Source organism: Poromitra crassiceps (genome assembly GCF_964638095.1).
Source record: "Poromitra crassiceps genome assembly, chromosome: 7".
Taxonomy (NCBI): Eukaryota; Metazoa; Chordata; class Actinopteri; order Beryciformes; family Melamphaidae; genus Poromitra; species Poromitra crassiceps.
Window position 1 is genome coordinate 34,468,882 of NC_139628.1, and position 15,268 is coordinate 34,484,149.

The 15,268-nt window shown below is 42.4% G+C and overlaps 1 protein-coding gene across 1 annotated transcript; it reads right to left on the reverse strand.

Moving 5' to 3' along the window:
* Positions 1-3,676: 3,676 nt before the first annotated feature.
* LOC310779237 (butyrophilin-like protein 3) lies at positions 3,677-11,632 on the reverse strand. Its single transcript, XM_083639750.1, has 10 exons — positions 11,506-11,632; positions 11,247-11,306; positions 9,492-9,851; positions 8,904-9,188; positions 8,685-8,783; positions 6,171-6,200; positions 6,068-6,085; positions 5,860-5,880; positions 5,664-5,699; positions 3,677-5,565 (listed from the first exon to the last, which is right to left on the reverse strand). Exons 1-10 carry the CDS (start codon positions 11,507-11,509, stop codon positions 4,901-4,903), a joined length of 1,578 nt encoding a protein of 525 aa, XP_083495876.1. The 5' UTR covers positions 11,510-11,632; the 3' UTR covers positions 3,677-4,900.
* Positions 11,633-15,268: the final 3,636 nt, after the last annotated feature.

The window sequence follows — 15,268 nt, forward strand, 5'->3', positions numbered from 1 at the left end:
TTGTTTATTCAAACTGAGTGCGTCTCATGTCCAAATTGCACCAAATCCTATTGGCTATGTTACGATTTTAATGTTTATACAAATAAGTGCATAGTGCTGCTAATTTTATTTGTGTTTTTCAATATAAAACTTGGTGAAATGGTTTCAGTGAGTGTATCAGTACATTTTCAGCACATTTTAACAATACCGTGATAATACTGATAACCATGATCATTTTGGTCTCTGTAATCACGATATGAAAAATGTTCTCAGTTTCATCGCTACTTGAAGGTCACACTATAAGGTTGACTTGGCGACAAGAGAACAGGCAGCAGACCAGGAGTGGCATCAGCTCCATCGGCCCAGGATCACCTCCTCGCGTCTTCGAGAGGTATGTTTTGTGAGGGGAGCGTGCTCTGCAGTGTCTTGCAGAAAGAATCCTCAAAGGAACCAGGCAGACTGCAGACATGAGAAGAGGTGCAGACATGGAGTTTGAGGCCGCAACGGAGTACTGCAGCCTGAAGAATGTTAACTACCCACCCTGTGGCCTCATCATCCACCCTGATGCACCATGGCTTGGTGCCTCACCAGATGGCTTCATTTTTGATCCAGTCGCACATCCCTTTTACATAATTGGAGTAGATTGAATATCTTTATTGGGAAGGATTAATTTAATAAAAATGATAATAATACCAAAGGTCAATTATATTGCTTATATGCTACCACTCCCTCTTCCTTTACAATTACTACTAAAAGAATATGACAAATATGTTGAATCATTTATATGACGGGGGGGAAAAAACTCTTCAGCCATATGAAGTTATATGCTGCCAAATGTAATGGGGGGGCTCTCCTTGCCTAAGCTAGATTGGTACCACTGTTCATTTGCACAACTGTCAAAAAAGTAACTTTGACCCTCACAGAGCCCCTGCCTGTAACTTACCCCCTCACAGAGCCCCTGCCTGTAACTTACCCCCTCACAGAGCCCCTGCCTGTAACTTACCCCCTCACAGAGCACCTGCCTGGGTAGAAATTGAAAAAGAGCTACTTGACCCCTTTCGGATCGAAACATTTGTAACACAGACAGGTTGGCCTTTGCCGGTTCATAACCCGGTGTTAGAGTCCTCTAGAGAGTGCTAGAAAATGACACACCGATACACTAAAAGTAACCCCACATTGTCACTTGAAGCATCATTATGGTTCAACCCTAAGATTAGAATAGCCAAAAAGCCATTCGGCTGCTACCACTGGGCTAAACTAGGAATCCTACTGTACAACTAGGGGACCTATACGAAAATAACCTTTGATTATCTGAAACAACATTATAACCTGTTAAATACCGACTTCTATAAATATCTCCAGCTCAGGCACTGTCTCCTTTCGGTTCTGAGATCTGGCCCTGACCCGAACATGAAATCCAAAGCCTACTACGACATCTTGGCTTTAAAAAAGGTGGAGCAACAACTTTATATAACCATATCAGAGATGCCAACGCACCAAAACTTAATGGTCTTAAAATGGTTTGGGAGAGAGATTTCAGAATACATATTGAACAACAACAGTGGAATGAAATCATATCAAGCTGGCACACCCCTGCCCGAGAAGCCTGGTCACAATTTACCAATTATAAAATCCTTAACCGATGCTACTGGACACCAAGCAGAATGGCTAGACTTCAACTTAGGGATGATGATCTATGTTGGCGTTGTCATAACGATATTGGAACAGTGGTACATATGTTTTATAACTGTGTGATGGTTACAGATTTATGGGGGGAAATAATATCTTTCATAAATGACCTGTTTAACATCTCCCTGACGAAGAATCCAGCTGTATGTATGCTGGGCATTATGCCCACAAATCTGCAGATACACTGCCTCCATAAACTGTGGTGCCGACTGGCCATGTTAACAGGCTGCAGAATTATTACCAGACAATGGAAAGCGACTACACCCCTCATCATTTGATCACTAGATCAAACTAATGTCTAACATTGCAAGTTATGAACGAGTCACATTCAGACTCTCAGGACGACAAGATCTGTTCCTACAAATATGGAGCCCATTCCTGGACCATATTGCCAACAGATAATGTCAAAGGACTGATAGCACATCACACATAACTGTCGATCTATAAAGCCCACTATCAAAATATATGTATGTCTTATTTTTTGTTTGTTTGTTTTATTAATCAATTATTTATGTATGGAGATATAGGGTGGGTGGGGGGGTTATAATGTAAAAACTCCTAAAATGAAATGTCTGATAAATGCCTTGTATAACCTGTATGGTGGAAATAAAAAATTATATATACCTGTATATATATATATATATATATATATATATAGACGGGTCAAAGCGCATGATCATTATAACCGATTCTTTTGTTTTTCTTTATTTCTCATGCAGATTACCATCTAATTGACATTTGTATGTAGTACATGAATACAGTACATATAAAGTAAAGGAATGTTATTGACTTTAAAAATCCATACAGTAAGTTAGGCCTCCACTGTTTCAAACACAGCGGTAGACATAGACAGAGACACCACCATCACAAAATATCACAAATTAAAAAATTAAGCAAACACAAAATATCAAATGTAAAAATCATGTAAAAATTTTACTAAACAGCACAACTTTCAATGCAGAAAATAGAAAAAGTCCTCAACATTCTTGGGTAGTAACTGTCTTGAAGAGTTGAGTAGGGTTGCCGTGGTTTGTGAGAAAAGATTTCAACAATTGTCAGTGAATGTCCCACGGATGGGCTTGAGAGATTAACTGTCAAACCTTGTTGAGGTGCGTCTAAATCAGGCCTCAGTAGCTTTATGCGCTATTTTTCATGGATTATTTGAATCTGCATTAGTTATTACCACCAAACAGCTATTATTTCTGGGATCCACAATAACATTACCATTATTTGAGCTAGATATTAAGTGTCCAAATAAAATTCAGACTTGAATGCTATCCTGTACAATATTTGTAGTAACAACAGGAACAAGCAACTCTCAACTTCAGAGGAATTAAGCTGTTTATATTTCCTAGCTCCCTTAAAATTGTAAGTTGACTGAAATGCCACAGAATAGTTCGGTCAAAGATCATTAGTTGCTCTAATGTATCTAATGTAATCTAGTAACACTGACACCTTTTCATTATTAATTTAATTGATTATTTGGGTTTGAACTGGATTATTTTTCTTTTATCAGACCCAGGATTCACCCAAGATACATACAGTCATGATTAAGTCATGACATTCATCATAACAATAATAATAATTAAAGCTGCAAGCAGCCTCGATAGGCATTCACATTTACTGGGAGTCAATAGCACCGTTTACGAGAAAACCCTGTTAATGTGTGATTTTGTATGTTTGTGGTTAGCTTAGCACAAATCAATGAAATCAATACTGCATCGTCATTCGGTAGAGTCCCCATTGTGATGATGTCACAATGTTTGACATCACTGATCATGTCACAGTGTTATTGGGAAGCGGGGAAGGGATGGTGATGGTTCAATTCCCGGCAGCGGTACTTCCGGCTTGGTCAGACGTTCCTACAGACACAATTGGTCGTGTGTGCGGGTGGGAAGCCGGTGGGGTATGGGAGGCGGTAATGCAACGTAAAGGATGCCAACTGCCGTAAAACACCACAGAAGAAGGATGGTGATGATGTCACAATGGCTCTGTGAATGGCCTAAAAGTTTAACATATTGCCTAGTGCCCCTCCTTGGGCGGATTTTTTTTTTTTTTTTTCATTTTTGACACATCAGCTTACCTATGTGTGTGCCAAATTTGAAAACTTTTCACCAATCAGACACTGAGCTAGAGCCATTTACAATCTGGACAGAAACAATAGGTATTCCCAGCATTCACTGTGAATACCTAATACCGGTAATAATAATTGATTAGATTTATATAGCATGTTTAAAGGCACCCAAAGTGCTTTACTATCAGCGTGTGTGTGTGGGGGGGGGGGGGCATCTCAACTCCCCCACCACTGATGTGTAGCACCCACCCATGTGATGGACAGCAGCCAGTTTGTGCCAGAATGCTCACCACACATCAGCGATCAGTGTAGACTTGAGGACTGAATGTGCCAATTAAGTAACAAGGGATGATTAGGTGACCATGATTGAAGTGAGGCCTGTGTGGGAATTTAGCCAGGGCACCGGGGTTACACACCAACTCTTGGGAAGAGTGCTGATGCGATCTTAGTCATGACCTCCGTTTCATTTGAAGCATGGTGCTCACTCACAGGAGAGAGTCCCTGTCTCTGCCCTGTGGCAGTGTGGATATTATTCATGAGACCAGAGGGAAAAGCACCTCCTACTGGTCCTCCAACACCACTTCCAGCACCAGATGGTTTCCCATCCAAGGACTAACCACAGCCAGTCCTGCTTAGCTTCCCTACCAAGCCAGCAATGTAATGCAGGATTTCACTAAATGTCACTCTGGGTTTTTAGTGTGGTATAAGCTACACTGGCTCAAAATAATCCTTAATATTAACAACTGTTAATAATATAATTGCCATTATAATAGTGGCGATGAAGTTCAAGTTTGGATTATTTTCATTTTTGTGGTTCAATTTGATATTTGAATTGACAGTTGATCTCTGTGCGTGTTGGGCGGATAGTGACTCCATCTACTGTATCAGTACTGTGCCAATTTTTGGTGTCAGTATTAATTAAGCTGTCAAAGGGATTTGGTGAATTTCTTAAATTGGATTCTCAGATTTTTGATTATGCTTCTCTACTAGCAGAAGGAACAAGGAACATTAGATAGATGCCACATTATCAAAGAGGATATTTGAGCCAGTCAGCTCTCCCTGCACTGACATGAGCAAACCACATTTACACTTTGTTCAATTCATTTTGTCTATCCCATTTTTATTTTTACCTTCAGAGCAGGAAAATGGTGAATGTTGTCAATCCGAACTTGAAGTAGGATGCTCTCCAAGTGGTTTGCACATTATGCCATCGTTCCCTTTGCGCATTATGCCATCGTTCCCTTCTCCGTTATCTAAAGTGCACTCCACTTTAGAAGGCTGACACTGTATGTTTTCCCTATGTAATATCTCCATAGGGGCGTTGTCACCTTTACCAGGATTGAAAAAAGGAAAGACTTCTCCCTTGAACTTAGCTGATAGAGTGACAATATGTCTATTTTCTTCTATGTTGTAAAAGGAAAGCTCTCCACTGTCATAGTTCAAATACACACCAAGAGTCTTTGGTCTGGAATGGACAGGAAGTAAAACGGCTGGTTCTGTGTTAAGCTGGAATCTGTCTTCTGTGTTTGAGGAGAGGAACCAGAAACCATTGGATGGAGTTGTTGGTACATCCCGTTGCGCACGGTTGACAGTTGCACTCGTCACTCCTACCCACCAGGACTTTTTGAGGCCTACATTTTCTCTGCTCAACGAAACCTCCCAGTAGTGCTGTCCAGAAGAGAAGCCAGGTGTTCCCTTTATAGAAGTGAGGAGAGTGACTTCCTCACCATCAGAAAAAGAACCTCCGTCTTCCACTGCTCTCACAAGTTTACCTTTGGCTGTTTTCAGATATGGATTTTCTGTCTCCTCAAGTGTGACATTCACTGTTGAAAACAGAGAATGAGATCAGGATAAAACAGGAACGTTCAGGATAGAGCAATACATGATAAGTGCAAATCTCAGCAGATTGTCAGAAGATTACCTTGATGTTTGCTGGCCTCTGCTACTACAGAATTTTCTGAAAATTGAAATTGAGGACAAATAAAAATGATTTGTTCCCAGATAAACGGAATGTCATCTCATTCAGCAACTCATTCCATGACAGCATGTTGAGAAACTGTGATGGATTGTGCTTTGCTTTGACTTTATGAAGTAAAATAGAGTGAGTCAAGCCTTACCTCCTGATAGAAGGTGAGTTTCTGGAAGAAATAGACAAATGGTTAATAATTCTTAGGTCTAACCTATGGGATCAGATGTCCTTAATTATAAAATCACACTGTGATGCACTCATATCATCATTTGTTCATCATGGGCACAATTATGGAATTTGATTGAAATGCTGTGTAAGAATGAGATTGTGTTCAATGTGACTGTGGCCTTCCTTACCCTCTGAATGATCATTTCCTGAAACACAAAGCACAAATTACCATCTAGTAAAAGTATAGTTTAGAACTTCCAAAGTAGCAGATATATCTTTAAAAAAACGTACCAGTTTCAGGATCAGATTTGGATTTGCTCTCTGAAATGCAAGACAAACACGAGGCTTTGGTTTCTGCCAGTATTCATATTTCCATCAACATGTCAACATGATGGGACAGTGGTCACACTGCTAACATCAAGATGGGGGACACTGCCAGACTCAACAAACTGACAAGTTGTCTTTTAAAATGCATATTTTAGAACACACACAGAAATTGAAAAAGAGATTTTTTTTTTTAATAGAAATAAAGCTTGTTTCAATCTGAAAAGATTGTTTGTGCAACATTTATATCAGTTTTAGATTATGGCGATGTCATTTATATGCACTCTGTGTCTATATTATGTTGTGCAAATAAAGTAGCAACTTGCACTTCAACTTCATCAAACCACTTTTCTGCAAAATGGCAAATTAACTTTAAACTTGACATGTCACTAGATTGCTCCATCAGGCTGTAGCTCAGGAGGTAGAGAGGGTCGTCCACTAATCGCTTTGGATAAAAGAGGTTGGTGGGTTGATCCCCGCCTCCTCCAGTCTGCATGCGGAAGTGTCCTTGGGCAAGAAGATACTGAACCCCAATGTCGGTGTGAATGCAACTACTCATTGTAAAGCACTATATAAATGCAGGCCATTTATCATTTTACCATCAGTCCGCAACACTTGGCCAAGGGTTCTTCCCCAGAAAGGAAGGCACAGAGTATTTGCTTTTCTCAGTTAAACGTGGTTTATTTTTTTACACATGATGAGTAGGATAATACTGTTTTGTTCAAAGTTGGCAAATCAGCTTTCAAAAACAGGACTTTAATCTGTTCCTGCAGCTCCTGGACAGACATCTTGAGACAGCAGAAGATGGGTGGCCGCTCCCCGCAGTGTTGGTATCAAAATGGCCGATGCCTTCTTGCTATGCCACTGTTTTTTCTAGTGTAGCTGACTTGCCAACTATCCTGGACCCCAAGACAAATTTCTCCTAAGGGATACAATAAAGGCTAATCTAATCTAATCTGTTCGTACAACACTCCGCACTGGGACGGAACAATTAGAAATCAAAGTTTTACCACATGGGTCAAGAAATGTGGTCAAAACACAGCTCAGTGTACTTACTTCTTCATTTCATTTCTTTCCTGTTCTCTCCAGCTCTGCTGAGACCCGATCATAGAGAAAGTGAAAGTGGAGCAGGCTCTCTCAGGGACTATGTTTTATAAATGTAAAATAAATCGAAAACACGGCCGGCCCCATTCAGACAGAGTCCCAGCGGTCTGCGGGGGCACGAAGGTTTTGTGGAACGGACAAACTGTAAGCTACTTTATGATTGGATCCGCTTGTTGACGTCAATAGGCAGGCCGTTTGAAGCCGTTAAGTACCGCCCAATTCAAATCCTGCCTCAAGAAAAAATTTAAACAGGGAAATGGTAATATTTAGGATTTGGGTTGAAATTACTGTCTCAAACTTTTTGAGGCTTACAATTAGTCACATAAGACCCTAAATTACATAGTTAGATGGTTTTGTGGATTTCGGTTTCCAGGGTCTTTAATTAGAAATCCAATGATAAAACATGCATCTAAAATTTGGCATGAAATAAGAGTAAAGTTTCAAAGTGTCCGCACAACATACAGGTCTACCTCCATTCCATTGTAAACCCACTTTACCTGGGGCACTGAGAGATGGCATTACTAGGGACTGGTATAACAGAGCTTTACCTGGGGCACTGAGAGATGGCATTACTAGGGACTGGTATAACAGAGCTTTACCTGGGGCACTGAGAGATGGCATTACTAGGGACTGGTATAACAGAGCTTTACCTGGGGCACTGAGAGATGGCATTACTAGGGACTGGTATAACAGAGCTTTACCTGGGGCACTGAGAGATGGCATTACTAGGGACTGGTATAACAGAGCTTTACCTGGGGCACTGAGAGATGGCATTACTAGGGACTGGTATAACAGAGCTTTACCTGGGGCACTGAGAGATGGCATTACTAGGGACTGGTATAACAGAGGCATATGCAAGTTTGGGCATCTTTTTGAGCGTGACAATATCAAGTCCTTTGAACAATTAAAATCTTATTTTGGACTCCCCTTCAGCACACTTTTATAAATATCTTCAAGTTAGAGATCATATCAGAGTACATCTTGGAGGGAAACTTACTTCTTCAGACGACTTTCAGATAGATAGTATGATGGAAGAACAACATAATACTAAAGGTTTCCTATCTTTTGCCTATAGTAGAATCATGAATCTTACAGAAAATAAGGCTCTCAGTGCAAAGGCTAAGTGGGAAATGGACACTGACTATGCTTTGAGTCGAAATCGATTTGTGAGATTTCTCAATCAAAAGTAAACTATGTTATAGTTTACTTTGTTATAGTTTACTTTTGTATTTACTTTTTGCTCGCCTTTCGGGTTGGGGTGATATCTGATGCTGTCTGCACTGATTGCCCTGTATCCTTTTTGTGGGGAGGGGGGATTGTAAAACTCAATAAATATATTTGTCTCATTTGATCTCATCAAACCCATTAGACATTTACCTCTGTTTTTGTAGTACATCAGTCCAAGTACAGCCATGGCAGCTAAAGCTATGAAGGTCACGCTGAAGGCCACCCATCCAGCCACCGAAGACTCGGTCTCTGAATAAAAAGAAATGTATTTGTTTCAAATGATAAGAATCACCAAAAAGGATAAAGACACACCCACACACAGTAAACACTTTTCCTGGACAAAACCAGCTCTTTCCCCCGTTTACCTACCTGGCAGGACGAGGTTCTCCAGGCGCACCCTTGCCTCACTGCGGTCCTCCTCTGACAGGCCTACGGAGCAGGAAACCCTGGAGGAACTGGAGAGCAGCAGCCAGCTGTGGACGGACACCAGGCCACCTGTGTTGTTGCTGTACACCAGGCTTTCCGGGGCCAGAGGCCCCTGCTGGTCGGACCAGCGCAGCCCGGGCTTCGGGTGCCAGCCTTCAGACTCACAGCTCACGTTCACCTGGCCGTCTTCTCTCCACACCACCGACAGGAGGGGAGAGCTGCCCGTTTCTACCAAAGAGGAAGAGAGATGGATGATAAATGGCTCAAACCTCCAGTTGCTGTCGCTCCATGATTCAGGTTTAGGGGGCCCGGTGACAAAAAAGAAGAAAAGAAGCCAAACCCAAACACCAGCAGCTCAATGACAAATATATACATGTATGTCTGCAAAGAACATGCATGAGTGAGGGGATACTGTTGGCATGGCAACAGCTCAAAGGGTACATACATAGGACAAAAAAATGTTGGGAACCGTGGATTTAAAGGATGTGATGAAATGCAGTGGCCTTTTTTCCAGCTTTTGGTAGCGCTCACCAGTCACGTTGAGACCGATGCTGGCCTTTTCGTAGTGCTTGTCACTGCTCACATAGCAGGTGTACTCCCCTGCGTCCTCCAGAGTGACGTTTACCAGCTGCAGGGTGACGTCGCCCGCCTTCAGCCCGGGAGACTTTGCATCCCGCAGGCCAAAGGACACTCGGCCCACGTACTCCGTCTGCTGGGAGCCGTCGGGGAGCTGTTTGAGGACCGGGGCGTCAAACTTATCACCGCGGTACCAGCGCACCTCCAGGCCCTCGGCGCTCTTAGGCGGGGTGAGCCAGCAGGGCAACATGGCCGCACGGCCCCGCCACACTGAGACCGGGGCCCCGGGGACCGAAACCACGAAGTTGTCTGAGACTGTTGAATGGGAAACATGAACGTTGTTAGTTTTGAGAGACAGTAATGAGTGGGAGGGTGACATCACATGCAACAAATGCAAGTGCCCCAGGCACTCAGGAGGTTGCAGGTAACATGGTATGAAATGTAGGTAAATTTGGTTATGAATCATAACCAAATTTACCTACGTTTCATACCATCTTACCTGCAACTTCCTGAGTGTGAATCTGGCCTGGGGCATTTGTTGCATGTGTAGTACCGGATTCTTCCCTGGTATCATCACGGAGTTGATTCTAGTATTTAATTGTCCCTTAGCTCTTTATCACTCCACTTCTGTTGCACAGCTATACAGAGTTCACAGGAGGCGACGATCAGCTTTTATGTATTGTATTTTATGTATTTAGAACTATGGAACTTTATATCATAACTTATGATATGACTATAATATAACAGTGCCAGAAACGTGATGGCTCTTGTCTTTTCTCTTTTAGTCCTTCCTGTGGTTTCTCTTTGCTTTTATTTCGCTTAATTGTTTTATTATTATTTTATATTACAAGATAGTGCAATTAGGGCCAGTGTAATAACGGCGGGTGCAATTTTTCTGGCCTAAACAGGCACCGCTATTTCCACCCGGGTTCCGTGCAATGCTTTGTTAAATGCCACTGTTGTCTTGCTGTCATGTTGTTGTTTCCTTTGTTGGTGTATGTTACTGCCGATGGATATGCTGTAATGCACTTGATGCCCAAGACAAATTTCCCCTCGGGGACAATAAAGTTTATCTGATCTGATGGTGTCCACCCGCAATGCCGACCTTAGGTTTAGGCGTGGGGGGTGGGAGAGGTTAGGTTTTGTGTTAGGGTCTGGGGGAGGTTAGGTTTAGGCATGGGGGGTGGGAGAGGTTAGGTTTTGGGTTAGGGTCTGGGGGAGGTTAGGTTTGGCGTGGGGGCTGGGAGAGGTTAGCTCCAGCCGGTCCACCGACACGCTGCACGCCGCCTCGCTCAGCTGGTTCTGCTTGTGGGCTATCGGCATTGCGGCCTGTCGGCACATAGACGCGGCACCGATCTGATCTGAGCCATACAAATGATTGTGATTGTGTGTGATTGTGGACATAAAGCTATTCAAAGTAACTGTGTGGCAAATAACAATAATAATAGCACTTTACGCGTTTAAAAAGTGCTTTAAATCAAATGCAAAGATTATAGACTACTCAAAGAAGGGGGGAGACAATATACTAGTAAAAATAGTTTTCACAGAATTGTGTGATAGTTTGGAACCTACTGATATGTCCTGTCAGTTATTGTAGCATACTAGCAAACACTGCAACAGGAAGTAAACTGAGGGCATGTTTATGTTTTCAGGATAAAAACGTAATAGGATCACATTAAAAAAATGACTGCAAGACGTCTTCAGACTCACCAGAGGCGCACATAGATGCGCAGACAGCAGCAACAAGGTACAGTAGCATCACCTGAAAACCTACGGAAGAAGAATTAGCTAGTAGGCTACTACAGCAACATGTACAGCATAGCGAATGTCATGCAATTTCAAAGAGTGGTGAAAACTGCGATTATGGTTTATGGAGGGTCAATAAAAAAAAGTAGCCTATTTTATTACGTCTGCTTGACCTTGATGATCAATGAAATCAGGCCTAGGCCTAAGCCCTACTCATACCTACCCATTGTCTTGCTGCGATGGCACAAAATGCAGAAATGTCCGTCAGAGTGCTTCCAGCAAGCTGCAACTTTATCAGATATCACTATTATCTGCAAATCAGCTTTAACTTGCTTTAATTTGTAGTTGGATCCTGTCGTTATTTATGGATGAAATGAAATCTCCGCGCTAACAAAGAAAATGCCACCCTGTTGGTCGATAGATTTTACTTTCACTTTCATTCATGGGATAAGGAAATGGGAATTCTGCATGGGAAAACGGGGGGAGGAGTGGCAGTAGGCTGCTAAAATGCCAGCAGATGCTTGAGTTCAAATGAGAAATGTTTTGCATTCTGCAATGATAGCTTCATTAAAATAAAATTCACTGTTTTGTTGATTCTTTAGAGGACTCACTCTGAGGGTTAATAATAAACAGGTTATAAAGTTATTGTTTAACGGCTGACATTTTATTGCAAACACGCGGTGGCGCTCAAACAACAAGTGTCACCGAGCTGCGTCAATCGCCGAGAATAAGCAATAGAATGACCAGAAGTTGTGTATTTCCTTCAAAATAATATCGAAAGTTGGTCGCGTTTGAAAAATGAGTGTGTTATTAGGGTGTTCACATTTACACAAAAAGTGGTCTGTGTGAAAAGTCTGAATTAAAATGTAATCGAAATATTTTTTCTTGAATGCAATTCCTCGTCGTATTCACTCTCGTACTCGTTGTTATTTTGAAGTCTAACGTTTTAGCCGGAAGTGTTTTTTTGTTTTGTTTAACTCATATGTTGGAACTTGACACTTCTGATGCTGCTGTCTGTCTAGTGAATGATCTAACCACATCAAACCTCAAACGTCAAGTTTTTGCAGATTGTCGTATAGTTAGATTTTAACAGCTGTTAGAAAAAATACCACACTTTATCGTTGTGTGGTAACGTTTTATAACATAGGATTAACGTATAGAGTGTATGTTAGAGCAGTGGAGCAGTAGGCTATTGATTTTGTAGTGCACCAAAGAAAAACAAACAACACAGATCAGATTTACAGAATGGGCAAATTAAACTGTTTATGTATAACTGCTTAAGCTGGAGGCCCTGATTAATATCTTGGAAAACTTGAAACCAGTTGGTCAATTAGGCTATTGTTGATGGAAATGCTGGGTTTTCTGTCCAAGCAATTCTGAATGTTTGCAATGTTGCAGTAAAACATGGGTTGTTTGTTTTCCCCCGTCACCTCGTTCTGAATACTGAAATATGCTTTGTGGTCTAATTTGCAGGTTAAATGTTTTGAGTTTGATTGTATCAGGAAAGAATGGTGCGTATTCATAAGTATTCAAATGTATTCTTCAAAGTCTTGGATCATGATGCACCTGTGAAGTGGTTCTTGCATACCTCTATACCACAATCCTAGTCAAACTAGTATGTATCTTGATACGCCTACTTGAATTTGTGGATGTGAGGGAGGATGTGAGCTCTCCACCAGACCACAGCCCCACCCTGTCTTCTCCCTCACTGAGCCAACTGAACAGGAGGTTTTGAGGACTCGATCGACCTTGAAGGCCTCTAGTGCTCTGGACGTGTATGGCCTTGATTCTTGTATTTTTAAGCGGAATGCAACTACTCTGTGTGCTTCTATCTCCAAGCTACTTAATCTGTCTATTAAAGATGCTGTTTTTCCTGATGGTCTGAAAACGGCAGTCATCTCTCCCATCTTTAAGAGTGGCGACTGTTCAGAACTAAGCAATTATAGACCGATTAGCATCTTGCCCATCCTCTCAAAAGTGATGGAAAAAGTTGTTGCATGCCAATTAACAGCCCACTTGAACTCCAGTCATCATCCATTTCATCCTATTCGGTTTCAGGCCTCAACACTCCACGAAAACGGCAAACTGTTACTTTGTAGAGGAAATAAAGAGCATGCTGGACAAAGGAGGAGTAGTAGGTGCAATATTCATAGACCTGAAAAAAGCTTTTGATACAGTCAACCATAATGTACTGCTATCAAAACTTTCCAAACATAACATCTCAACCCATACGATGAAGTGTATGACATCTTACTTAAACAACAGAAAGCACTGTACAAAAATCAATGGTCATACTTCCTCACTTTTAGATTGCTCTACGGGGGTTCCCCAGGGTTCGGTCCTGGGTCCTGTCTTCTTCGGTGTGTACATAAATGACCTCCCCCACATCTGCACAGATGTGAGAGTCCAAATGTACGCGGACGACACGGTCATATATGTACACGCTGACTCCAAGCAGGAAGCTGCATCTGTGCTCACAGTCGCTATGGAAAAGCTAGCTATGTGGCTGAATGACTCCTGCCTGACCTTGAATGTCGCTAAAACCGTGACCATGTATTTCTCTATAAGGCGTAATAACACCCCCCCTCCCGACATCTTTGTTAAGGGTCAGAGGGTGGAGGTTGTCCAGGAGTTTAAATACCTGGGTATTATTTTAGATAGCAACCTCTCCTTCATAAAGCACATAAAGAAACCTGCAAGGACTGTCAAACGTAATCTTCGGCAATTTAGATTAATTCGAGGTCAGCTGAGCACTGATGCAGCGAAACTGTCTCTTCATTCTTTCATTTGATCACATCTGTCTTATTGTGCCACTACGTGGTCCCAGGCCAATAAAACAACGAGGCAGCCACTCTTTACTCTATTCAAGCAAGCGTTGAAGGTCCTGGATAAAAAACCTAACAGCTATCATTACTGTAACATTATCAAGAAATATAACTTTCTAACATTCGAGAATTTCCTGTTGATGGCAAATGTCAGTTTGTTGTATAGGATCTTCCACGGCCTTGTAAAAAAAAGTATTGTCTCATGTCATCTCATCAAAACCATTAGACATTTACCTCTGTTTTTGTAGTACATCAGTCCAAGTACAGACATGGCAGCTAAAGCTATGAAGGTCACGCTGAAGGCCACCCATCCAGCCACCGAAGACTCGGTCTCTGAATAAAAAGAAATGTATTTGTTTCAAATGATAAGAATCACCAAAAAGGATAAAGACACACCCACATACAGTAAACACTTTTCCTGGACAAAACCAGCTCTTTCCCCCGTTTACCTGGCAGGACGAGGTTCTCCAGGCGCACCCTTGCCTCACTGCGGTCCTCCTCTGACAGGCCTACGGAGCAGGAAACCCTGGAGGAACTGGAGAGCAGCAGCCAGCTGTGGACGGACACCAGGCCACCTGTGTTGTTGCTGTACACCAGGCTTTCCGGGGCCAGAGGCCCCTGCTGGTTGGACCAGCGCAGCCCGGGCTTCGGGTGCCAGCCTTCAGACTCACAGCTCACGTTCACCTGGCCATCTTCGCTCCACACCACCGACAGGAGGGGAGAGCTGCCCGTTTCTACCAAAGAGGACGAGAGATGGATGATAAATGGCTCAAACATCCAGTTGCTGTCGCTCCAGATTCAGGTTTAGGGGGCCCGGTGACAAAAAGAAGAAAAGAAGCCAAACCCAAACACCAGCAGCTCAATGACAAATATATATTTGATATGGATTTACTTGTATGGATTTACGTGTATGCATGAGTGAGGGGATACTGTTGACATGGCAAAACAGCTCAAAGGGTACATATATAGGACAAAAAAGTTGGGAAGCACTGATTTAAAGGATGTGATGAAATGCAGTGGCCTTTTTTCCAGCTTTTGGTAGCGCTCACCGGTCACGATGAGACTGATGCTGGCCTTGGAGTAGTGCTTGTTGCTGCTCACATAGCAGGTGTACTCCCCTGTGTCCTCCAGAGTGACGTTTACCAGCTGCAGGGTGAGGTC

What these genes read in the sequence shown, in the direction of transcription:
- LOC310779237 (XM_083639750.1), bottom strand. An exon ending in GGAGAACCTCGTCCTGCCAG is followed by an intron (nt 8,784 to 8,903) that starts GTAGGTAAACGG and finishes CTTTTTATTCAG; the next exon opens with AGACCGAGTCTTCGGTGGCT. An exon ending in AGAGGCCAGCAAACATCAAG is followed by an intron (nt 5,566 to 5,663) that starts GTAATCTTCTGA and finishes TGTTTTCAACAG; the next exon opens with TGAATGTCACACTTGAGGAG.